This window comes from Hippocampus bargibanti, linkage group LG13 (assembly GCF_051943395.1).
Source record: "Hippocampus bargibanti isolate YZ-2025 linkage group LG13, ASM5194339v1, whole genome shotgun sequence".
NCBI lineage: Eukaryota > Metazoa > Chordata > Actinopteri > Syngnathiformes > Syngnathidae > Hippocampus > Hippocampus bargibanti.
Genome location: NC_142746.1, coordinates 11,114,166 through 11,141,132, shown reverse-complemented (window position 1 = coordinate 11,141,132; position 26,967 = coordinate 11,114,166). Strand labels below are relative to the sequence as shown.

General features: G+C 41.8%; 1 protein-coding gene and 1 long non-coding RNA gene across 5 annotated transcripts in view; one reads left to right on the top strand and one right to left on the bottom strand.

Moving 5' to 3' along the window:
* lrmda (leucine rich melanocyte differentiation associated) overlaps positions 1–26,967 on the top strand; it is a 270,027-nt gene that overhangs the window by 221,770 nt on the left and 21,290 nt on the right. For 2 of the 4 annotated variants that reach the window (XM_089012356.1, XM_089012353.1), the window contains one exon: positions 26,133–26,217. In XM_089012356.1, the coding sequence (XP_088868482.1) occupies positions 26,133–26,217 (85 nt within the window). Of the gene's footprint in view, positions 1–26,129; positions 26,218–26,967 lie in introns of all 4 variants that reach the window. The other 2 variants (XM_089012355.1, XM_089012352.1) reach the window with 1 other exon arrangement.
* LOC148889305 (uncharacterized) lies at positions 1,078–11,964 on the bottom strand. Its single transcript, XR_016116936.1, has 3 exons — positions 11,917–11,964; positions 11,665–11,827; positions 1,078–1,910 (listed from the first exon to the last, which is right to left on the bottom strand). It is a non-coding gene; the product is annotated as an uncharacterized LOC148889305 (long non-coding RNA).

The window sequence follows — 26,967 nt, the reverse complement described above, 5'->3', positions numbered from 1 at the left end:
TGTCTTGTCATGGTTCGAGATAAAGCCTCAGAGAAGCTGCTGTCGCCATGCCCTATACCACACGCAGACGTGCTCTCACGGGCGAGATAAATGTGTACACGAGGTATTCACCCTTCACAGTGACATTCCTTGGACTGTCAGGTATCCACCAGTTTGAGGCTGCTGTCTCTGGCAGCAGATCACTCCGATTTATTGCCTATATCTGTTTTTTCTCTGTCTTCACATGTGCGTTACATTTCATGCATCCACTAGATGTAGCTATGCTAAAGCGAATTCAAAACAATACATTTTAATACAGCTTTATTCTTTATTTAAAAAGAACCGTCGCAAGCACTGCTGCTGGAGCAAAGCAACGAGACCTAGTCACAAACATGGTCATGAATCACAAAACTACAAACTACATATTCCTAAACAATAAATAAAAGACAAAGGTTTTGAAGATAATTGATTCAACCAAAAGGCACACACCCCCCGTGGGCTCACATCCCCAAGTGGCGAAATATCTTGAGAAATCCTGCTTCTCTTCTTCTTCCTTCATTCATTCAGTAGTTAAATATGGTTTTTAGTATTATCTTTATTTCAGAGTAATTGTCTTATTGTGTGCATGTTGGCTGTTGAGTGTGTGATATTTGGATTGGGTTTAAACATGCAGTTTTTGTTGCAACCCATTTTGTTGAAGAGAAGGGACATTAGTGTATGGTTTTGTTTACTGATGCTGTGCAACAACAAAATAAAATCAGGAATCATATAGCTTGTTATTGGGGACAACCGGTCGAGGATGTCCCATGCTTCTCGCTCAGTCAGCTCGGAGAGTTTCCTGCTCCCCTCTGACCCTGATGAGGATAAGCGGCAAGAAAAACGGATGGTGCCACACAACATCAATAATCAATTTTGTCTAGTGTTCTTCATTCTGCGAACTGCATCTGTCCGGCTATATACCGTGTCATTTGAGTATGGCTAAATAACATGCTATGAAAAAGATAGTGTTCCATTTAATGTTGAGAAATTATCTCTATTTCTGAGAAAAGCGCACAAGTTCTTCCATAAACGGCCAACATTTGTTGAAGTGAACCACTCCCTCGCCGCATGCCTAGTGAAACGAACGCTGCAAATTATGCTTGTAATTTGAGTTCCTTGCAGTCAAATTGGGTATTCGCCTTGGCTGATAAAGACATTAAGTCACGCAGCGTTACATTCACCTGGGCTTTATTAGGCTTTATACATGCTTTGAAAGAACATAGCAAGGGTTTATTGGCCATACATTTGATTCAAGCAAAAAATTAAACGCAATCATTTGATCTTGGAATAAAAAAACATCACTGTTATTTCCATGACAACCACCGACTGCAATAACATGGATTCATGTTGTGTTGTGCCTTTACAAACAGCTGCAAATGATAGAATAGGCTTATTTTAAGACACGTTGATAAAACCCAGATGATTTCTGTTGGCAAAGGTGCATGTGCATTCATCAACTTGACTGCTTAACATTTCACTTTCTCGAGCTCAAAGTTAATTCCGTTTTTGACAATAACAGCGTATTTTATACTGGGCAAAATACTGAGTGAAAGAGACGTCTGTGTAAGCTCTCAGTCGTACAGGAGTGGTCCATCGATGAGAAGGTTTCTTCAGCCTTTCTTCAAGAAGGGTTCCCCCTCAGACCCATTGTGTGTAGCATTGACTCCTCTACATACAATGTAGCCAAATATTTGAAAACTATTTTAGCTCCGTTGGTTGGTAACACTGAATATCACGTAGAGAATACCACAGGGTTTGTAGAGAGGATCAAAGACCTCATATTGGAACCTGAGGAAACTTTGGCATCATACGATGTGACTTCTCTCTTTACATCTGTCCCAACCCCAGCAGCAGTCTCAGTGGTGAGGACGAGGCTGCTGGCGGATGTTTCTCTGCATGAAAGAACCAAACTTAAACCGGATCACATCTGCCAATTATTAGAAATCTGCCTTAACACTACGTATTTTCAATTTCGGGAAAAAAAATTTATAAACAAATTCATGGTTGTGCTATGGGCTCACCAGTTTCACCCATAGTGGCTAATCTTTACATGGAAGAGATGGAGAAACAGGCCCTCACATCCTTCCCAGGGACAAAACCTAGACACTGGTTTAGATATGTGGACGATACTTTTGTCATAATTAAGAAACAAGAAATTCAATCCTTCACAGATCACCTCAACTCTGTAGACTTCAACATAAAATTTACTCGTGAGGACATTCAAGAGAACCAACTAGCCTTCTTGGATTGTAAAGTAATTATAAAAGAGGACAGAGCGCTAAAAACAGAAGTCTTCAGGAAGGCTACGCACACTGACCAATACTTACTTTTTGACTCTAACCACCCTTTACAACATAAACTAGGAGTTATCAGAACCCTCCAGCATAGGGCTAAACTAATACCAACTAGCACTGAAGGTAGAGAAAAGGAGTCAAAACATATCAGGAGAGCACTCACTAACTGTGGGTACCCTCAGTGGTCATTCAACAAATGTCAGAAAGAAAGAATAGCGAACGAAACCAATAATTCTCAAGATTCAAAAAGGAGAGGAGTAGCAGTACCGTACATTGCAGGAGTTTCTGAAAAATTACAAAGAGTCCTTTGGCAACATAAAATTCCTACTTATTTCAAACCGATAAACACGTTAAGGCAAAAATTAGTGCATCCAAAAGATAGGCTACCAAATGAAAAACAAAGTAATGTAGTTTATTCCATACATTGTAAGAATGAAAATTGTAAAGAGCAGTACATTGGGGAGACTCAACAAATTCTCAAAAAAAGACTTTATCAACATCGCAGGGATAATACTAGTGGGCCTCAATCGGCAGTACATTTGCACCTAAAAGCTAGCAACCACTCATTTGACGACAATGAGGTTAAAATCTTAGAGAAAGAACATAGATGGTTTGAAAGGGGCGTAAAAGAAGCGATTCTTATAAAACAACAAAATCCTTCGTTAAATCGGTCTGGTGGGGTGAGGTTCAATTTGGATCGTTCATACAATAGCCTGCTTAGGCAAAACAGGTTAGGCAACTTTCGCAATGCTGATGAGGGTCGTTATGCTGATGAGGTGATACCGGGGGCAGTGGGGGTAATAGGCCAATCGTTAGTCAGGAATGTAGGAACAATCAGTGGGGCCACAGGGAGGGGTCCCCCGCCCCTCCCAACCTGAGAGTAGGGACCTATCATAGCTGTGTCCGGCGCCACCATGTCTGGACATTAGGGATATATAAATGGGGCCGATACGACCAGTCAGACTTTAGTTCGCTGACGAAGCCTCTTGGATAGGAGGCGAAACGTCCGAAACCTTCACTTTTGTACAGATGACGGCTGAAGAAACCTTCTCATTGAGTGAAAGAGAGAAATTCCGCAGGGAAAATATATGAATCAAAATAAAGATTTTCGTCATCAGTATTTTGTTCCATCTATATTATTATTGTATATTAACCAAAATAAAATACAATTGAAAAAATGCATTATATTGCCTTTGTGGAATATGCGTTAAGCAGCAAAATACACATGGTTTTATAAATCTCAGTGGGCGGCCATTTTGTGTCAAGTAAACGTGGCATCACAGTTGGTACGGTGGCGTCATTTTCAGGTAACAAGAAACAAAGTAACAAAATGGCAGCCCCCTGAGATAGACTGCTGAATGTATATTCCACAAATTCATTATGAATCAAAATCCTGGGTTTACATTAGTATGTATTATTATTGGGAAGGGAAAAACATGGGGTCGTCTTCCCCTTTTATTTAAATGTTCTCATCTGCATCTGCAACCTGCATCTTTAGAATTGGGTTTCCAACAGATCACCTAAAAACCTCATTCAAGAAACCGCACACTGTTTAAGAACAGCGTGCGGTTTCTTGAATGAGGTGATTCATCCCTAATAAAACAAAAGCGATAGCAAGCTTTTATATTGCACAAGTAGGGTTACCCCCACCCCCACCCTCCACCCGTCATTAAAGTCATGTGCGAGCGAAAGTGAAATGCTAGATAGCTCTGCATATAGGACGTGGCATGTCTTCATTTGTCAGGCTGGTATCGGGCACGAGACAAACGAGTGTGTGCGACTCAGGGGGCCCTCTGAGACCACAGTTGAGCAGCTGCTCACTGGTGCGTTTCTCATGCTAATGTCATGCTCTCCCAGTCTATCTGTCACCCCATTTAGCTAACATCATTATGCACACTGGCCTGTCTGCGCCGTTGAAAAAAACAGAATCATTCCTATCTCATTTTGGGGAACATTTCCTTTTTTTTCCTTCCCCTGCTGCTTGCGGTAATGGCAGGCCAATCATTTTTGCAAGGCTGCAGGTATGCAGATGAATGAATAGCTGTATGACTCTTTGGTCATACATTTGGTTATATTATTCATGAGTGTGTGTGTGTGTGTGTGTGTGTGTGTGTGTGTGTGTGTGTGTGTGTGTGTGTGTGTGTGTGTGTGTGTGTGTGTGTGTGCGTGCGTGCGTGCGTGTGTGTGTGTGTGTGTGTGTGTGTGTGTGTGTGTGTGTGTGTGTGTGTGTGTGTGTGTGTGTGTGTGTGTGTGCGTGTGGGTGTGCATCACTTGTCAAATTTCATAGACACTCTCTTTAAAATTTCTATTGACATTGAATGGAAATGGCTTTGTTACATTTGAATAATAATTGACTTTAATATGCAGTGACTCAATGAGCATCGAAAGTCAATTCAATATCAACATCAAAATCAAACAATTGAGATAGAATTAACATCATTGGCCCACTGGGAAGAATGAAAATTAGTTCTTACTGTTGTTTAGTTCCAAATCAGAGCTTATTTGAAAATGTTTACTTGTGCAGTGTACCAGTGACGTGCGGTGAGGTTCATGGCTGGTGAGGCACTGACGTCATCGTAGTCAGATTTACAAACATATGAACTCTACAGAGTAGTTTATTCACCATTTGATTGGCAACAGTCAGCGTATTTTGTTTAAAATTTCATGTCAGCATTTTTCATATATACAAACTGTAGCATTGAAAAAAATAATTAAAAAAACATTTTTATCGTGTTACCTTTAGTCCATGCACCGCTCCTTCTGAAGAAAGGCATCGATAACTTCTTTGTAGAAGCCTTCCTTATCTTTCTTCAGTTTTAAAAGTCTCTCTGTCTCAACGGAGATCACTGCCAGTGAAGAAAGTCGTCCTTGATCAGTCCTGTTCCGACTGTATGTTTTCAGTGCTGAGAATGACAATCTCGTCTACTTCTCCAGCAACAAATGGGGCTGCACCGATCTCCTTTTTAATGTCATTTCTAATGACATCACCAACTGCTTCAATTAAATCGTTCTGTATTCTGTTTCACAGGCTAGAAAATATAGTGGATGTCCCAAAATGACTCGCTAGCCTGTCATCTTTCTGAGCGAAAGCATGTAATAGTTCAACATAGTTGCCACGATGAGCAGAGCCCTTACTTTCATCATTTCGACGAAATGCCAGCTGTTGTTTGGCAAGGAAGCAGGTGGCATTGATGAGATCTTTTAAAATCTCCCGGTTCTCCTTTACCTTAGCATTGTGGATGCTGATGTTGAGTCTTCGCTCATTTTTGATGAGGCTCCGTTGTAAAATTTTCAGGTCACAATATCCCATTTGAGTCCAGACATTGTCACAAATTGACAACAGAAGGCAGGAAAAGCAGAAAAGGTGGTTTCTTGCTGGACATCCACACAGCCTTTTCGTGTGTACCAGTCCGCCTGAAAAGAGCGATTATTGTGTCCCGTTGTCTGAAGCAAACCTTTTAGCTCCGGTGTTGGTCTTCCTTTAATTATTACCTCCTGCTTAGATTGAAAGTCCAGTTTAGAAAATTCTTTCGATTTAGATATGTAATCCTCCATTCTGAAAGTGAGGCCAAGCAACACGAAAAAATGACTGCAGGGTTGCACTTTACTTGCTAACTGTTTACTGTAGCTTTCTGTCTCTAATTCTATTATTCTGCAGAGGTGGAGTCAGAAGTATCTCTGGAATCACAAGCGCCCCCTGCCTGTCATGAGGCGGGAGAACTGTGTGCCTCACCTACGCACAGCGTTTTGATAAAAATAAAACAAAATAAACACTGGAGTACAGTGTTTATAATGTACAATGACTCTACATTATATACACCAGCTAAACTGTAGAAATTTAGTTCATATACTAAACGTGTTTGAACGCTTTAATAGCGATATGCAGAAGGACAGCAATGCGGTCTCACTGCAGAGCAAGCCAGCACAGTAAGCATAGTGACTGCGCAATCCATAGTGAGCATCAGCCGGCTGGTGCCTCACTGCTTGTCTCTACTTAGTATTTGAACGGTAAATGTGAAAATTCTGCGATTTAGAAAAAAATCCTAAAACGGTGAAGTTAAATGGACAAGAACTTTAAAGTACAAATCACTAAATACATATAACTGTTTAATTTATTTTTTCATTTGATATTTCCATGACAGCTTTCCATGATGACAGGTGAGGCACTGCCTCCCCTGCCTCCACTGACTGCACGTCACTGCAGTGTACTCAATCCAGTAATTCGTGCCTACTTCTTTGTTTTGTGTACCATGATCGGGGCTCCGTCCCATACTCTGTGTCAATTTAGTATTATTGTAATTCCAAATAGAAACCCTATTCTCAAATGCTAATTGTGTTTGACTGCCCCTCAATATTCCATCCGTCCTTGCTGGGGTCAGGAGTATTGGCTGGATTTCCCCACCTTGCCATCTATTCTCCTGACAATCAGCCCAAATGAAACACTCTTGTCTGCTAAACAGACACAATTCCAATTCATCAGTTGTGTAGACATCTAATACCTGAGTGCGTGTTAGCCTGTTAATTGAAAAGCTCCGTGCTCACCGAGTAGACAACCCTGATTTCTTCCTAATTGCACCGGCGATGGCTGCCTCTGTGTCATCATTTGCACAAGCTTATGAATAGCTTAATTAAAATAAAATACTTAAATTGTGGCTTCATTTGCTATATTGCTAATGGCGCCGTTGTTGCCCAATTGAATGATGATTTTCCGCTGTTAGGTGAACTTGTTTCAACTATATTTTACTGCCGCCTGATAAAATTACCGCTTTAGGCAACATCATGATGGACAGACAAAAGGCCACAGACAAAAGGCCACATGCAAATTATCATAAACTATTAGCTTGTTTCCAAAGGGTTTTACGTTAATCCTTTAGCGCTTAAGTACCCCGCAATTAACATATCAGGAGCAACTGCCTTCCAGCTACACTTGCAAATTAAAGTGCTCCGATTACAATATATATATATATATATATATATATATATATATATATATATATATATATATATATATATATATATATATATATATATATATATATATATATATATATGGGCATCTTCACTGAGAGAGAGAGAGAGAGAGAGAGAGAGAGAGAGAGAGAGAGAGAGAGAGAGAGAGAGAGAGAGAGAGAGAGAGAGAGGGAGAGGGTTTCATAGAGAGACAAAGAGTGATTGAAAAGGAGAGCAGGATACCGTGAGAGTGTCTGTGATCAAGCATGTATAACAATACTATTATGTCTCGGGCGATGACATACAATATTTTTTTCTCTTTGTCTCACGTGTGTGAGCTATACAGGAGGCCGACTGGTGGCTCTCAAATGGAATGTGTTTTTTACATATCAAACTAGCAGGCTAGTGATATGCCAACGCGTTGAAGAGGGGCTACAGGGAGATGCGGAACGTTGTCAGGGACTGCTCACCGTCGTGCCGCCTTTTAAGCTAAACACAATCAGATCCGGCAAGCGAGCGTCTTGCTAGGTTAAAGCCACAAAGGAGATCCGTGTGTCTCTTCACATGCATGTTTTATAAAGCGGCTAGTGTGTTTTTGCTTTCCTTTGGTCCGCCTTCTTTGTTGTCATCACGTAGCAGCTGACACCGTTTACATGATGACAATTCAATGTTAGTGTCGAGTAAATGACAACTGTTGGAAAAGCTTACTGAAGAAACGTAAGATAGTGGCTGTCCTTCTCATAAACGTCATGGCCCAATTAAGTCATCAGGTGTGTCATCTACTTGAAATGAATGAATGGTTCCTTCACACAGACTCGCCTCATTACTCTGTTCGGACACAAAAACAGTAAACGGTGACATTGCAGTAACTGTAATGATTGTTAATGATCTACCGCTGACTTAAAGAAATTAGCTACTTCACCCATTTGACCTCTGTTGCTAACCACAACAACAAGACCTGTTGTGTTTATTATTTCGCTTTGTATCGACGATTATGTGAAGTACTTTGTGACAGCTGCAGCTGTTGTGAAGCTCCCCCCATCATGGCGGCCTCTGTGCGACTGCCTATACAGCATTTCTTAACTCTTTTTAAATACCTTTCCGTTCTACTTTTTTTAAAATTATGCATATAGAATAATTTGTTTTTATTTTTTCACCCCACCCCTTTAAATTTCTTGATTGTAAATGTCCCCATTGTGTCTCTATTTAAGGCTTTATGATTCTGATTCTGAAGTCGCAGATTCCCAATTTTACTACCACGTGATTAAAAATATAAAAAAATTACTGTTTTACCCTGCTCAGAAAAGGCAAATAGATTACCTATTTGGGTAAGGTGTTTATTTCTTCCAGTGGCCCAAGCACACGAAAACTAATAAGACGCGGAGTGGGACAGTATACATACATGTGATCAAAAATAGCACTGCATGTAAACACATTTATGCTTGTACGGGCTTGAATGTTTACTTGGCCACTACAAAGTCACATTTAAAAGAGCCAGGTGAACTAACTCGAAAGCAGATGCACCAAGCTTGATGTTTATTGTTAAACTAAAAGATCAGAAACTGATCATTATTTTTTTTAACAGCCGGCCATAAAGAGGAATATAAAAAATGGATAAATATCTCCAGCCGTCAACAACCCGGATGACTCCAAATTCCTGACTGTCAGCCACTCAGATTTATGGCTCTGAGATTACAAAACTACGATACTATAAATTAAACTCATGGGCAGAATTATGCCCAGTGCTTCCTGCTCTCCCCCTCAGTGACGCACACTTGCTTTTGCACTGTGACAATGACTGTGATTTACCACCGGGATGAGAGAAGAGTAGATTGTGTGTGTGTGTGTGTGTGTGTGTGTGTGTGTGTGTGTGTGTGTGTGTGTGTGTGTGTGTGTGTGTGTGTGTGTGCGCGCGTGTGCGTGCGTGTGTGCGTGTATGTGTGTGTGCGTGCATGTGCAAGTGCATGTCCGTGTGCGCGTGCGCGTGTGTGGATGTGTGTGCGCGCACGTGTGTGTGCATGTGCGTGTGCGTGTGTGCGTGCTTGCAAGTGTGTGCATGTGTGCCCCCGTATGTATATGTTGCAGTCAAGCCTCCCCTTGGCCCACGGACTGGTGAATAAAACCACACTTTAACTCACCCGCTAACGTGTCCCCATTAAATGACTAAGAATAGGGATTGTGGCTCGTAAATAGTTGCTGATTTACGAGCTTGCAACAAAGCCTGTGAGGCCGTCCAGGAAGGCAGAGGGAGATTGTTTGACAGGACGTTGTCAAGGGGAGAACAAGGCAGACAAAACACACACACACACAAATACACGCACATATACAGACAGGGGCTAAACTAAATGTGTGTTAGTGTATCTCCCGCAGATGTATCTGCTCTCTTGGCACGCTGTGACCGACAGAAGAGATAAAGTGGGCGTAGGGATGGAGAGAGGTAAGGAGAACGGGAGCTGGCATGGTGCTGGCTAATTTATCTGGTGGAGAGACAGATTAAGGAGAGAGGAGAGTGAAACAAAGTTCCACTGGCTTAATCAGCGGACAGCCCGCTAGCAGAAGACATGATAAATCAGTACCCTGTGCTCCGATAGGAGGCGAGCCAAGGCTGGAGGCGAGCAGGCGGGCGGGCGGGCGAGCAGGCCGCCGGTACTCTTGCACTGGGAATAGCTGTAGCTCATGAAGCGTGTTTGCTTGGAATCAATACTGGGCGCGATTGTTTGAGCCAACATTGTTTTACAGTAGCCTCTGTTACTTTGTTCCAGCGCTGTTATTTTTAGTGAAGCGAGTAACCAGGACAAAGCGACATGAAGGGCTCTTTTTCTTTTATTTTTTTCTTAGTGTCTTTCTTTAGCTCTGACAGCAGAGAGGTTGTGTTAAGGGCCTTACCCAGGAACAGGAAAGGGGGTTTAGATATCCCGGTGTCATTAGTTCATCGGGGTCACATGTGGGCCAGCGGCGGCGTGATTACACCCTTTGATTTATCTGTTTTGCAGCCGGAACGCAGATAAATCTCGAGGCTCATCCCCGCCGTGGGATCTTTGCCCGCATGATAAACGGCCTAAGCTGAATAAACAAGCACCCCGACAAACAGCCACGCCCCCCGCCCCACACCCCCGTACACGATGAATAATTCATTCCCATCGCAAGCGCTGTTAGACTTGTACATTTCCACACATCTTAAATTGCAAAAGGTGCTACCGTCATCGCTACCCATATGCATGAAATACTCAAGGGCCAGAGGTTTTGTTCCTGTCTGTAAACTTTATCCCCTCAGCGCCTTACCGCCGTCCTCTAGCGTTTTCAGATAAATATGCTTTATGCAAATATGTCACGGGTTCGCCGGCTTCTGTGTAGACATTGGTCTGTCTGGCAATTTATGACAAAGTTTAAAATCCTCCATTACGGTGACCCCTGCAGTAAATTCACCAAGTGGAAAATTGCCCCCCGGCTCTCCTTGTCGGCATGTAGACGCCATCATGAGTGCATTTTTAACTTAATTAATTGGCTGTTTCTGTTGACATGAAATTTATGCAGTAATAATTTGCTGGCGTTGGATACCGAGCGCAGGAAATGAGATATCCATCAGGATGCTCGTGTTCCGCCATCTGCACCGAGGCTAATAAGACGGGTTTAAGTATGTACCGACTAGTCTATATGTATTACACATAATTCTACAACTGTATGAATACCCCATGAGGTGTTGTTTTAGTGACACGACACATGGAGCATACCTTGGCTTCATGGTCACCTGAAATTTGTGGGCTGAGCACACATGACCATTTAACAGTTTTCGACAGAGCTATTCCTCAAGTGATATCATCAATTTTGTGTCATTCTCAAGACAGCTGAGTTATTTCGTTTGGACTAACAGGCAGCAAAGTGGAAACAGTGCTGAGAAAATTTGCTTCCAATTTGAATCTCGGGTACAGCTGTAGGGATGAACGTGAGAGTTTGAGTTGAGTTGTTTGTATTCATGTCCCCGATGACAATAAAGGAGGATGCTACAACCTGTATGGCACGACAATTCAGCTCCATTCAACTACTTTGTAAATGTAGTAAAATAGTCATTCTAAAGGACTGATAACTGACGTGGAAAAGCACGTTAAAACCACCGCTGACGATTGCACAGCCATTGCCTCCCTAAGGTGCTCTATGACAACAAAGACTGTGATTTATGGGCTGCGGTGAAGGCAGAACTTGATGAGATTAAACAATTTCATAGTGCGAGGGTTTCTCAGAGGGCCATCTGATTTGTGGCACAGACGCCGCCTGTAAATCTCCTTTATATACCTGCGAGCACGCTCCGGGGGAAAGGGGGCGCAATTACCGTTTAAAGGCAGCTACTTCTTTTGTATTTTATTTTACTTGGTTTTTCCCCTCTGTCCGCGATGCGGACGCTCACCTTGCCGAGTCCTTGTTGTAGTCGAGGAGGCGAGAAGAGCCCGCTGTTATCTCGCTCCTCGTGGCGTCTGGAGCTACGAGCGAGAATGGGGGCGATGCATGAAGGAGCGGGCACAAGCACTCCATTTTCCAACGCATTGTTTGCCCGCTGCTCGCTTCCCTGTCTGCGTAAATGGAGTAGGGCAGGATGTAATTAGAGAGCCGGGCTTTGCTCCGTGCCATAAAGATGACATGGTGTAATGATAGAGCTTACAGGCCCGCTGAGGGTTCTGTCTCGCCACGGAGGATATGTGCGCTCGTTTGCCGGTGACTTATGATCGGTGTGTGAGATGACAGCGTTATCAGCACCGCACGGAGACTCAGGCGTGGCAAAGGGGTGGAATTCACCCGCCAATGGTTGTCAGGGATAGGAAGCGAGCTTTGGATAGATAGCAAGATCATCCTTGTTTGGAATTACACAAGAGAATAATCTCTTTTTTTTCATACCTTGGACACGTGTGCCTTCTGGTCACAACATTAGCTATGCTGTTAAACACAATCAAGTAGAGCTATGGTTTAATTTGACATTGGCGGAAAAGTGCATTTAACAATGTGTTGTTAATATGGTGATTTTAATTACAGTACGTTATTATCTCTGTGGAAGCTCTCAGTCATACAGGAATGTTCCATCAATGAAAAGGTTTCTTCAGCTGTTATCTGTACTTCTTTGAAGGTGTCGGACGTTTCGCCTCTTATCCAAGAAGCTTCGTCAGCAAACTAAAGTCTTACTGGTTGTTTCGGCCCTATATATATCCCTAATGTCCAGACATGGCGGTGCCGGAATCTGCTATGATTGGTCCCTGCTCTCAGGTTGGGGGGAGCAGAGGACTAATCCCTGCGGCTCCACTGATTGCTTCTATTGTCCTGACTGATGACTGGCCTGATTACCCAATTTGCCCTGGTATCACCTCATCAGCATAACTAAGGCTATGCTGCCTAATCAGTCTATTGTACGAACGATCCAAATTGAACCTCACCCCACCATTACGGTTATGGGACGGATTTTGCTGTTTTATGAAAATAGCTTCCTTTACTCCCCTTTCAAACCATCTATTTTCTTTCACTAAGATTTTAACCTCATTGTTGTCAAATGAGTGGTTGCTAGCTTTTAGGTGCATATGTACTGCCGATTGAGGCCCACTAGTATTATTCCTGTGATGTTGATAAATTCTTTTTTTGAGAATTTGTCTAGTCTCCCCAATGTATTACTCTTTACAATTTTCATTTTTACAATGTATTGAATAAACTACATTACTTTGTTTTTCATTTGGCAGCCTATCTTTTGGACATTAGGGATATATAATAGGGCCGAAACTACCAGTAAGACTTTAGTTTGCTGACAAAGCTTCTTGGATAAAAGGTGAAACGTCCGACACCTTCAAAGAAGTACAGATGACGGCTGAAGAAACCTTTTCATCGAAAGTACATTATTATGGAAACTTTTGTCATTCCTATCAGGCCTGTGTCAGGTGTCATGTTGGGCTTCTTCTTTCCTCTGCTCAAAACCTGTAGAAAGTGAATCAATGGTGCCTCTGCTGGTGTCTCCAAAAATGCACTCCGTTTTGAGTCACTTGCTTAAAATAATGCATTATAACCAATTGACCATCCTTAGTCATGAATTGTTGCTCCCTATTTTGACAGACAGATACACAAACATTTTTATTTTTCCCCATTTTTACCTGTCGAGCAAAATACCAAGAAGAAAACTATACCTTTGCACTAGACTTGCAAAAAGAGTGGCCATATTTGTATGGTGCGGTATAATAATGAACATATTCAATTATAATTGATCAGAATTATGTCAGCCACTACTGCACATTATTAACTCATTGACTGCGAGACGTGCAAAAATATGTCCAATCCTGTGCCAGGGTTTTTGTCATTGTCACTTGATTTATTTATTTATTTGAGTTTTAGGACTACATAAACATTCAATACAGTGTGAGAAACATTAGACTCTCTTCTTTTATCAGGAAAAAAAGTTAATTCTAATTAGAGTTATTTATACGGGTCTGGAGTTATATGAGCTTGAAATGAGGGTGGCTGTTCATAATACAATGCAATACATACATATTGGTTTATATAGTGCTTTAAAAACAGCTGAAGCTGGAACAAAGCCCTAACATGGAAAAAAGGGAAATTTGCCGCCTTGTGGTAAAGAAAAAACATTGTCAGATGCCATGGCCAGCACTTTATCGGCACCCAAGCATGAAAAAAAAATCCTAAAACCGAACAAATTCGGGAATGGCGCTCTATATCATATTTTCAATTCCCGAATAAATTCATGAATGGCAGTGAATGAATGATTAAATTCAAAATATATGTATATTTTTAATATATGAAACTCTCTAATAATTCTCCCCAAATGTATATATATATATATATATATATATATATATATATATATATATATATATATATATATATATATATATATATATATATATATATATATATATATATATATATGTGTATATTTGCAATTGCGATAATTAACTCGCACACATGAGTGGTCTGACGGAGTCACGTCATGTGAGAAAATGTTTGTACATATTTTTGATCGCATGCACATCTGTGCGTTTTTAAAGTTTGTGGCTAAATACTTTGGGCCTGCTTCCTTGCGTAAATATGTGCATCTGTCTCGGATGTTGTACATCGTCCCCACACAACATCAAGAGATCTCCAACACATCTGAGGATTTTCTTTTTTGCGTCTTGTTTTTTTCTTCCAATCATTTCTCAAATATATGTGACTTGAGTCAGAATTTGTTTTTCATTTCGTCTGTGATCGCATTGTGGTGGAGCTGACTCAAAGTAGAGAAAATCGGCATGTTTTCGTGGTGCAGCACTCAGCACTTCACACAGCCGAACTCTGACTTGAGCAGTGCTTTGTAAAACTTCACGTTTCACTCGTGTGAAGAGCTAATTTCGCGTGTCAGCTTTTTTTTTTTGCCTGGGACCTCTTCAAATGTCTCTCTGGCTTCTAATTGCAAAGGAAACATCGGAGACAAGCCGGTGTGACAGGCTCGCTCCCAAAGTTTTCAATTATTAAACTGCCAACACTCCAGAAAACAGGCCCGGTGTTGGCTACAGAACTTAAGCGGAACAGAAAGCCTCATCATGTGTCACACGCCTGAGGTGCTGCATTTTTAGTACCACAAAATGATTATTATATTATTATTATATTATATATTATTAAACCTTCTTTTAAAGTTGCGTTCCAAAGACATGTTGATAGAGTGCTTATGCACATTAGTAAACATATTACGTTATTTCATGCTTAGATTAGTAAACATATTATGTTATTTCAGGTTTAGTTTAGTACATCTTATGTTATTGCATGTTCAATTTAGACTACATGGAATAATAAAGTTATTAGTTGAATAGTTTTGAAAGTAGGATGTAACGAGCATCAAGGTTCAGTCTATGTTCTCCCAACACTGAGTTGTTCGTAGCCGATTGGACGGAAGATCGAGTTATCCGTAGCTGATTGGACAACAGATCGCTGCTGTGGACGTTCAAAAGCTAGTCCAAGCGGGAGCTCTGTCTCTTTCTTTGTGCCCTTTGTTCTGTGTGCTCCTGCCTTCGCTTCCTGCCTAGAAGAGAGATGTTCTCTCCTTTTTTGTCTCACTAGAATAAAGTAGTTTTTTGTTCACCATCTATCGTCCTCACTGATATTTTTATCACATAACTTCGTTGAACACCGAACCAGAAGAGAAACAAGAATTTGAAACCAACACGTTATTGGAGAGCAAAATTGGAAATACCCAAGTGATGGATTCACCAAACTTTTCAACTCCTCACTAAATGATGAACAAAAATATGTATGTATATGTATTCTGAGGTATAACCAATTAAACATTCAAGAAAATAATGGAATTTGAAATGAACATAGTGCCAATTTCACCTGATCTCTGGCCAATTATGAGTCATCATATCCAAACAATTGTCACCTTTTGACCAGGTGCCTGCATGCAGTGTAGTGTATAAGAACAGGAATACAATATTTTAGTTCAATCAATTATACAAAACTCTAAAATGTGTGATCAAAGCTACCTTAAAATCGAGGATCGATTAATCCTGTCACACACCCTGTACACTGATCATGTTGATAAGATGCCACTGTAGTAAATGCTGCCCCCTGGAAGGGGGTTAAGTCGATGGAACTTTCCGACCTCTGCAGGTTTTTTTCCCTCTCACGGTGCCTGAAAAGGTTGAGATAGCTAAAGTAATGTTGTGATGTCTGTTTCTGTGAGTCTGTCCGGTGTTTTATTTTGAGATGACATAAAGGTACGAATAAAGAGGGAATTGTCTAGATTAGGTGATCATATTATTTCTAGCTAAGAATTCTGATTTCACAAATGTCTGAAACATTTTCTAAAGTATTTTGAATCAGACAGAGTAGAAGTGGGACTGTACCAACTCGAACAAACCATTGCATTGTTAATTTGACTTTGCACTTGGTTGGACTTTAAAAGCAACACGCAAATGTTTACATTGTGATAAGGGTAACAGTAAAGCAAAATGGGGGTGCGGAGGATGGGGGGCAGCCTGTCTCAAACTTATGTTTCCTGTGCTTTAATTATTGTTCAATTTAAGATAAACAAATACATAATGAAGGTTAACTTAATCCACAGCATTGAAACTGACAGAAAAGGTCAAACCGGACAAAAACAAAAAATATCTCCAAGCTAATTGTGCTATTTACCTGTAACACAGCCCTACATTTCCACTTTAAATCATATGTGCTTATTCCGCAAGACTCCCCAAAGAAAGGTCGAATGTCTTTTAAAATTCCACCTTTGAAGAAGGAGGTTGGGGAGAGGGGTGCCTTGTTAGCATCCATGAGTCATGGTCACGGATGATTAACGTCAAGCAGCACTCAACTTTTGACTTGTTGGGACGCATGCTGTTCTCATTTGCAATGACGGTAGCTTGTGTCTCAAAACAGTCACTTCTGTGATCACTGATCACATGATTCGGTTAACCACAAGAGCATCATTGGAGTAGAACAGTTAATCATTAATAAACACACCAGCACAGACTTTTATCCTGCTAGGTCTACCATTGTGTTTAATGTTGCTCAAAATGAGATAAATGTATTTGTTGTGCATCGAACAATTCACTTGCCGTTTACTGGAGCAAGATAGTCAGGTTTTGCAAGATAGTTGGCCATCCAACCATTCATTGTTCAATCTGCAGCTTTGGGATAAACATAGAATACAGCATATCCACCTATCTATATGGTTGTTCCTGTAGCTATGTACTCTGCTCATAGGCTAGCTTGATTGTAAGCTAGTTTGCTGTCCGACTCTGGCTGTGTCCAAATTTATAGGCTTTGTTCAGAAAAGGCTGAATTTAAAGACCACATGATGTAAATTCTGGATTCAACCGCAAGGTGATATCCAGGAGATCTTCTTGTCGAGCCTTCAAATTTGAACACACTTTGGTAACCTACATTGCTCTGCTCTTTTTCTAGTCTGCTCTTTGACATTTCTACCATTGAACATTGCCGCTATCTAGTGACATCATGGAAGACAGTCAAGTCAGAGTTGCTAGGGTTGTCTAAATTCACAATGCTTTATATGATCCACAACGGCTACATGAGGAGGATCCTTTGAAGGACTCAGCTCAGGCTCATTCGGGGGATGCAGCTTTGAGTTTGTACTTATATTGCGTTCACTACATATGACTAGTTAGCTGTGTGGCTGTCATTGAATGCGTCACCCACTCTCTATCTGTTGGTCTGTCCTTTTGTCTGTCCTCTATGGCCTACCTACCTATCTGTCATCATGCTTAAATCCACCTATCAATAAATTAATTAGATACAAATGGTTTTAAAGTACCGTATAACTCATACAACGTTTTGCTGTATTAACACTGCATCGATGAAAAGGTTTCTTCAGCTGTCATCTGTACTTCTTTGAATGTCTCGGACGTTTCGCTTCTCATCCAAGAGGCTTTATCAGCGAACTAAAATTTCTCTGTTAGTACGTGTGTGTATATAAAAAAAAAATACTCGTCTCACCTACCATGAGTGGTGTCTTTCCCCCATTTTTTTAGCTTGGGTCCTCTACCAGAGGCCAGGAAGCTTGAGGGTTCTGCGCAGTATCCGTGCTGTTCCTACCACTGCGCTTTTCTGGACCGAGATATCCGATGTTGTTCCCGGGATCTGTTGCAACCACTCATCTAGTTTGGGGGTCACTGCACCGAGTGCTCCGACCACCACAGGGACGACTGTCACCTTTACTTCCAGGCTCTCACCAGCTCCTTTCTGAGCCCTTGGTATTTCTCGATTTTCTCATGTTCCTTCTTTCTGATGTTTCCATCACTCGGGACCGCTACATCCACGACAACGGCTTTCCTTTGCCCTTTATCTATGACCACGATATCTGGTTGGTTGGCCATTACGACCTTGTCCGTCTGTATCTGGAAGTCTCATAGGATTTTTGCTCGGTCATTCTCTACTACCTTGGGGGGTGTTTCCCATTTTGACCTTGGGGTTTCCAGTCCATACTGCGCGCAGATGTTTCGGAAGACTATGCCAGCCACCTGGTTATGGCGCTCCATGTAGGCTTTCCCTGCCAACATCTCACACCCTGCAGTTATGTGTTGGATTGTCTCAGGTGCCTCTTTGCACAACCAGGATGAGTGCCTCTGTGCTGTCCTTTAGGCCAGCCCTCTCTAGCCACTGATAGGACTTCTTGAGATCAGCCACTTCAGTTATGGTTCGGTGGTACATCCCGTGTAGGGGCTTTTCCTCCCATGATTGTCCCTCTTCCAGCACCTCATCCTCTGTTCCCCATTGTCTGAGACATTCTCTGACATCATCCGTTGGATCATACATCATCCGTTGGAGCCTTCTCTTTGATGTATTCATTGAGCTTGGATGTTTCATCCTGGACAGTGGCTCTCACAATCACTAGTCCGCGGCCTCCTTCCTTATGGCTTGTGTACAGTCTGAGGGTGCTGGACTTGGGATGGAACCCTCAATGCATGGTGAGGAGTTTTCGGGTCTTAACATCCGTGGTCTGGATCTCCTTTGGCCACCTTATTATTCCTGCAGGGTATCAGATCACTGGCAGGGCATAGCTGTTTATTGCCCGGGTCTTGTTCTTGCCATTGAGCTGGCTTCTGAGGACTTGCCTCACCCGCTGGAGGTATTTGGTCGTAGCCGCTTTCCTTGTTGCTAATTCGAGGTTGCCATTGGCCTGTGGTATACCGAGGTACTTGTAGCTGTTTTCAATGTCTGCTATTGTTCCTTCAGTGAGTGAGACCCCTTCAGTGTGGTCTACCTTGCCCTTCTTAGTCACCATCCGACTACATTTCTCCAGCCCGAATGTCATCCCAAAGTCACTGCTGTAGATCCTGGTTGTGTGGATCAGGGAGTCTATGTCCCTTTTGCTCTTAGCATACAGCTTTATGTCATCCATGTAGAGCAGGTGACTGATCGTAGCTCAATTTCTGAGGCTGTATCCATAGCCTGTCTTGGCGATTATTTGGCGGAGGGGGTTCAGTCCTATGCAGAACAGCAGTGGGGAGAGTGCATCACCTTGGTATATACCACATTTGATGGACACTTGCGTTGTGGCTTGCCATTGGCTTCAAGTTCACATCCTCATTGAGTTTGTAACGAAGGCTCTCAGGGTCCTGTTGACCTTATACAACTCCAAGCATTCAGTGATCCATGTGTGTGGCATCAAGTCATATTCTTTCTTGTCATCAATCCAGGCTGTGCACGGGTTGGTATGTCGGGACCTGTTCTGTCAACCAGCAGCTGATGTTTGGCACCTCTAGTATCTCTACCAATGCCTTTCTGCCTTTCTGTGCTTTGCTCATGTATTGATCCATGTGTCCACTTATCTTAGCCACAATGATGCCTGACATGAGCTTCCATGTTGTGGAGAGACAGGTTATTGGCCGATAGTTGGAAGGAATTGCACCCTTTGAGGAATCCTTCATAATCAGGATTGTTCGCCCTTTGGTTAGCCATCCTGGGTGAGTCCCATCCATCAGCAACTGGTTCATTTGTGCTGCTAGGCGCTCATGGAGTGCTGTGAGTTTCTTTAGCCAGGGTTCTGTTCAGGGAGGTTGCTGTGCTCCTCTTTCAGAGTCACCAGCCATTGTGCACTGCTGTTATGTGCGACCTCCTTTTCCTATATGCCTTTGCAGTATCTTTCAGTTACCAGCCTTGGAGGGTCTGCTCTGCTGGTAGAACCCTGCCACTGAGCGTACACTTTCGCAGGTTGTGTTGCGAACAGCCTGTTTATACTTCTGGCCTCATTCTCTTTCGTGTACCTCTTTAGGCGACTGGACAAGGCCTGGAGCCTTTGGTTGGCAGTTTCGAGTGCTTCAGGTATGGTTATTTGCATGTACCTCTTGGGTATTGGCCTTTTATTCACACCTCGCTGGGTCTCCATCAACTGACTCACATCTTTCCGAGCCACCTTGATCGTAGCCTCCAACCGTCTTTTCCATGGTGGGTAACGAATCTCGTGGCTCTCACAGTTGCTGTTGTAGCCAAGCATCTCTCGGATCACTGATGCTGAAGCATCACTGATGCTGAAGCGTGTGTATATATATATATATATATATATATATATATATATATATATATATATATATATATATATATATATATATATATATATATATATATAGCGTGTGTGTGTATATATATATATCCCTGCTGTCCAGACCTCTGCTATGATAGGTCCCTGCTCTAAGGTTGGGGGGAGCAGAAGACTATTCCCTGAGGCTACACTGATTACACTCTATTATCCTGACTTATTATGGTCTATGACTGGCCAGTCGTGGACAATATAGGGCTATGACTGGCCAGTCATTAGCTTCATCGAGAAGCGAAACGTCCGACTCCCTCAAAGAAGTACAGATGACGGCGGAAGAAACCTTTTTATCGATGGACCACTCCAGTACGACTGAGAGCTTACACAGACGTATTAATACTGTATGTTGGTACGCTCAAACAGCAGGTAAATTTGAGCCTAGTTTGTACTGCTCATTTTATCACAGTGACTACAGAATCAGATGGCTTGTGTTATTGGGTTAAAAAAAGTTCTATTATTTTTGTTCTCTCAAACTTTAAATGTCCCCACCCCTCAAAAAACACAAAAAATAAAATAAAATCAAAGCCGAGTGACGAGATTAAACGTTGACTCCGATGAATTCACGAGTGGCGTTGTCTCTGATCGACGACACGTTCACAAGGCGGCAGCACTTTACAGAGACGAGACGACAAACAAGAACTTCTCGCAAAAAACACCTAACAAGTAGTTTGATATAGACCCAAAGAGAAAACATATCAAAACACATTTTTCTACATGTCTTTTGCAAGTACAAAAAGCCCAAGTGGTGTCAGGAGAAAACAAAACAGAAGGCAAACAAAACAATTGCTTTAAGCCACAAAATCTCCTCCGGTCCCAACCTTCTCCTCAATGTCAGCTCCCTGTGCAACATACTCCCCCCACCCACTCTCTTGGCTCAGCCGGGCAGGACAGGGCCCTCCGTGCACTCTGATAGGTTGCAGGCTGATGCTTAGCAACAACATTCCTGTGCCCCAAGTAGCAGTAAGCCTCTGGCTGAACCCTTTCATGTAGCTGTCAGGCCACATTTATTTCCTTTTAGCACTTTGTCTACTTGTCCAGATGTATAAGGAGATAAAACAGCCTGCTGTTTACACCATTCTCCTTCTGTAGCGCCACTGTAATTAGATTGTATAGTTGCTCAGTCTTCAGTGGTGAGGTGAGCCTGGGTCGGTGCGGGATAAGCCAGGTTGCACATCCGCTGCCTAAACTTCAAATAAGTTTCAAGCAAAGGGTGAATCACTCTCTGAATGTTCTGAACTCCTGTTTACACGTTATGGTGGTATCTTGAGTTGTATCTTTTTCAGGTTGCACGTGTTAACTTGGCAGTGTTTTAAGTATCATGCTACATTCTGGATCGGTTCCTTCAAACTATCACCAATATCTTAAAACCTGGCAAAATTTAGAGTTTTGAAATTTCATAATCTGCAACTAACCATGTTAAAATGTGAAACCTGTTGCGTTATAATGTGAAGTTTATCACATTAAAACCTGAATTTTATGTTGTAATGTGAGACTCAACTTGTCATATTGTACACCTAAACTGATCCTACTATTAGATCAAATTTATTGCACGTGGAATGTTAAATTTGATCTCATTTCACAAAACTTTGTGAGAGAACATCTGACAGCTGTTTCTAAACGTGGACATATTTTCGAAATTCAGTTTTAACAAGCAAGAAATAAATACTGATGCTAATCCAAATTGGGATAGTTTCTCCATTGTTCAATGTGATTCTTGTTAGCATCTAGGATTTCCTAGACTCTTAAATGGAATCATCTGAAAAAAATACAAGCAAAGCTTTAGAAAATCCACATCTAAGGTACAGTATTTGCATATGTTTTTCATGCGCCTGCTTTGCCTTACCTCACAACCCTCTCTCACCTTGCTTCATCGTGACACAATGGAAGTAATAATCACTATTGCCTTTGGCTTTATCAGTATTTATTCCCATCACAACACTGAAAATTAGCTGACAAGACAAGGGTTGATGCAATGATGTATGATCCAGAGCAGGGCGTCATCTTTCATCTAACAGAGCTTCATCATCGAACAGAGCTTCCTCTTCCCCACCGCCACGCACTTTCTTATTCCTCCTCTTGTCCTCCTTTCTATCCAACCTTTTCTGAGCAGATAGAGTCCTCCGCTGTAAATTTGCGGCGCATTGTGATGTGGTGTGGTGTGGCGACCATTCAGCATATGCCCAGGGCCCGGCAAATTAAAACAATTCTCAGGTTGATGAGCAGACTCATCTGGACAGCAGAGATGGGAAGGGAGTGCTGGGGGAGAGAGAGGGAGCAAAAAGGAATGTATTAAATACACAACACAGCAGCACCTCCCTCTGTTCAGTGTAGGTACGACCAGAGAAGAAAGTAATAAGAGTGCCAGTGCCCGAATTTTCAACGTTAGACACACCGGTGCAACAAAATGAAAACTAGTAGACCTAGCCCTATATAGTATTTGTCGATATGTGTGTGTGTCTGTGTGTGTGTGTGTGAGAGAGAGAGAGAGAGAGAGAGAGAGAGAGAGAGAGAGAGAGAGAGAGAGAGAGAGAGAGAGAGAGAGAGAGGGACAGGGACAGAGCAGGGGGTGAAGGGAGAAGAGAGAAAGAATATTTGGATTCGAGTCAGGTTCCCTGAAAATCACTTGAACAACTTGAAAGCAAATCCTCATCACCAAACATTGCCGCTGTGCTTAGGCTATTGACTTCAGTATATTACGTTCAGGCAACCGGCAGAGAGGCGCTTTGGGCCTGGAGGGGGGCTTGATTGATGTTCTGCGAGCGAGGTAGAATCATCCCCCCGTGATAGGACAGGATGTGACGAGTGAAGCTGTTGAATGGTGTTGGTTCTTTTGATCAGCAAGTGTGAGTTGAACCGGCGCTCACATGCGAGTTGTGCCGGACAGGTGGGTGGCGATTTTGAAAGCAAGGTGACTCGAGTCCTCGGGAGCAAAATCAGGGAGCGTGAGAGGGGCAGTGCATCGGTGAACCTCAATTTACTCCCATGCCTCCACTAGTATCCTAGCGCAGATTGTGTGTGGTCCAGCTAATAACGTGATGACGAAGAAGATAAATTATAGGCAAGCAAATGGATTATAAGCAGAGAGGAGGCACAGATTTGTGATCTTTCTAGCGGGACAGGAAATGAGGCCAAGTATAATCATGATGCGTCTGAGGGGCATGTGTGTGTATAACAGTGGAAGCCCCAAATAGGAGCCTCAAAAGTGGTACAATTTAGTGGTGAGAAAGAAAAAAAAAATAGGCCTAAAAAAATAAACAAAGTGGTTTGAATCAAGCCACCTCAGCAAATGAACTTGCGATGCAAGCGAACACTAATGTGTTTCCCGCAGATATCGGCTAGCCGACGTGGAACATATAAGTTTTCCATGGGCCAAAAAATGGAACATTAAATATTAGTAATAGCATGCAATGTTTATTAACTCATTCACTGCCAGACATGTGCATAATGTGTCCACTCCAGCGCCACGGTTTTTGTCATTCTCACTCAAATGGAAGGACCCACAGAATATTGAGTTTAGGGACTACATAAACATTCAATGCAGCGTAAAAAACCTTAGACTCTTCTTTCATCAGAACAAAAGAGTTAATTGCTAAATTATATGGGTCTGGAGTTATCTGAGCTTGAAATGAGGGGAGCTGTCCAATATACAGTGCAATACATGCATGCTGGTTTATATAGCGCTTTAATAACAGCTGAAGCTGGAACGAAGCGCTAACGTGGAAAAAAGGGAAATGCTGCCCCCATGTGGAATGAAAAAAAACATTGCCAGAGGTCTGGGCAGCGCTTTATTGGCACTCCAGCAAGAAAAAAAACAAAACCCAAACAAATTTAGGAATGACGCTCTATGTCTTATTTTCAATAATAAAAATGTCGGAATGGCCGTGAACGAGTTAATAGAATATTAGGTACAAATGAGTTGTTCAAGAAGTGTGTCGCTACACATCAATCTGTAACTGAGCTGTAGCTCTCTTCAAAAAGGTTGGTGACACCTCATCTCAGGGATGAACACAACTAGTGTGGTTTTAGTTTTTACTTACTTTTCGGGGGACACCTCCAAATAAGGGCAACATTTATGGCAAAGGATGGTTACATGAATGTGACCACAGAACATTGCTAACAAACAATTTTTATTTCCATTACAAAGCACGGAACAAATTAATTCACTTCGTATGTGTTTCATTTGAAACTATAATTTTGGAACAGGCGTGTCAAAGACAAACCAACAATGCAGTCCAAACTGTTCAACGTTGAAAGTGCCATGACTCTATCAAAACAATAATAAAAAAGCTAATGTTAAGCAGATTCCTTACTTACAGACAGTGTACAGACAGTGTACAATACACTGTCTGTAAGTAAGGAATCTGCTTAACATTAGTTATCAAGTAGACAGGATGAATTTAGTACAACGAATAAAAAAAGCTCTCCAGGATTGAAGTGTCACGTCTCACTTTGTACAATGTTCCTACTTTGACTATTTCATGATTAGTTTTTTCAATTATTTTATTTTTTTATGAGGCATTCCATAAGACTTCAGCACTGATACAGTTCAACAGGTTGAGCCACTTGCGGAGGCGGCGAGCTGCAGGTTTGCTGTCAAAATTTCAGGCCGTTTCCTTCCCAAATCGCCGTGCAGCAGCAAGCGTGGAACAAAGTCGCTTTTTTTCTCTCTCTCTACGTTGATGTAATATGAGAAACATGCCGGCCCGGCCTTAATGCCTTTCAGAGATCCTATCGGAAAGCACATTATGTGATATGTTTCAATTCAACGTGCTCTTCTTGCCCGTGATAAATATGGTTCCATTTAGCTGAGCGAGCCGTTGCATTTCTCAAGGTTATGCATGGCCATAGAGCGGAACAACAATATAATAAATAAATGAAATGCACCGCCAAAACCATCGCTAATATATATTTGTCAGTTGAGTCACTTGCTATGATTAAAGGAGCGGTGGATTCCTTTCTGCAGGAAAGGAAACTTTTTCTGCAAAGGCATCAGATATGGCCATGTCATGATGAAGTACCTCCTCCACTAGTTAAAAGGCTAAGGGAAGGAAGGAGGATGTTTTGGACCTTGAAAGTGCACCAAAGAACAAAAACACAACAAACTCTTGACCTGCTTTGGGGACATGACATAAATAGATTCAGGATTCTGTTTTATGTTGTTATTTTATTTTTATTTATTTATTCCCACCCTCAAAGTCACCCTTTTTTGTCAAGTGTCAGCTTGTAGAGCGAGCAATAAATGTTAACCTAATATTATGCGTATGTGTGAAAAATTGAGGCGTTATTCAGTTGAAACTTCATTAAGCAGTAGAACTGTTTAGTCACTCCCAAATGTTCTAATTGGATCGATTGTTGGAATCCAGTTCGGCCATGAACCATCCAGGCACTATTTTCAGTAGTATTCATCATTCAAGAATAAAAAGTCAACCACTGTAAAAAAATATAAAATAAACGTAAACTGGCTCACTGTTTAATGGCGCATGATAAATTACAGGTTATGAAGAGATTATCAATTCATATTATTTGGGGTTGCTCCTTTAGATTCTTCTTGAGAAGATCTGATAAGTTCTGCTAATGTTTGATGTTGGTTTTAACTGCATGTGTTGTTTGAATTTTGCTGTGTTTTTTTTTAAACCGCAGTTATTATTTTTTTCTCTCCACCATTAAAATGTCAAAATGCTTTGAGCATCTGAACAGAAGAAATCCTTTTGGAAGTTTTTTTACGACGACTGTTTGACATCATGTCAAAACGTGCCTCGGCTTTTTCCATTAAAATGCTGCATTGCGTGTCTCCTCTCTAGCAGCCGCCAAACGCAGCCGGATTTGAGAACCGCCCTCTGCCCTACACTCCCCTACCCCGAGGATCCAGAGATGCATCAAACCACAAAGGTAAGGGCAATATTCAGACCTTTTTGACGTCATAACCTTTTCAAGGCAGCCCGTTGTATACACCGACGTGCAATTAATAGCGACGGGATGAAATATGCATTCAGTCCAAATCCAGGCTGGTCGATTATGGAAATAGAAGTTGTGACTCCAACAAAAGCGCAGTGTGGGAATGTATTGAAGTTCAGTGAAATGAAGTCATTATATCTTTATTGCTCTCATCTCATCAGTCAGATGTGTTAATTGTGGGAATACATCTGATTAACGCTCATTCAATCCGATGCGAGTGCACGTGTGGGAGCGTATGAGGATCCTTCATCTGTTCGTACAAGACATTGATTAGTTCAAGTATTGACCCAAATTAGTCGTCCATCCTGATTGTGTTGAAACACTTTTGACATTCGGCATAACTTGCCTTCAGACTGAAGACCATCATGAACTATTTGTAAAAGCACAAACCTATTGAGAAAATGGCAAACAACCAACATGTGTTTATTACTTTGTGCCTAAACATGGAAATACAGAGAAGAGAATAAAATAATAGTAATGGCTTTGAACAAAAAAAAAATATTTTGGCCTTCAATACAAAAAAACCCAGTCAGCTTTGACAAAAAAAAGACAAAAAATAATGACAGTTTGTGTTTTATTGGTGATGCACCATGATCTTTAGACAATCCACACCGCTCCTCATAAACAACACGGCTAGACAACCAATGGTCTGCAAAAAGAGCCACAGCGTCCCTGCACGCCAAC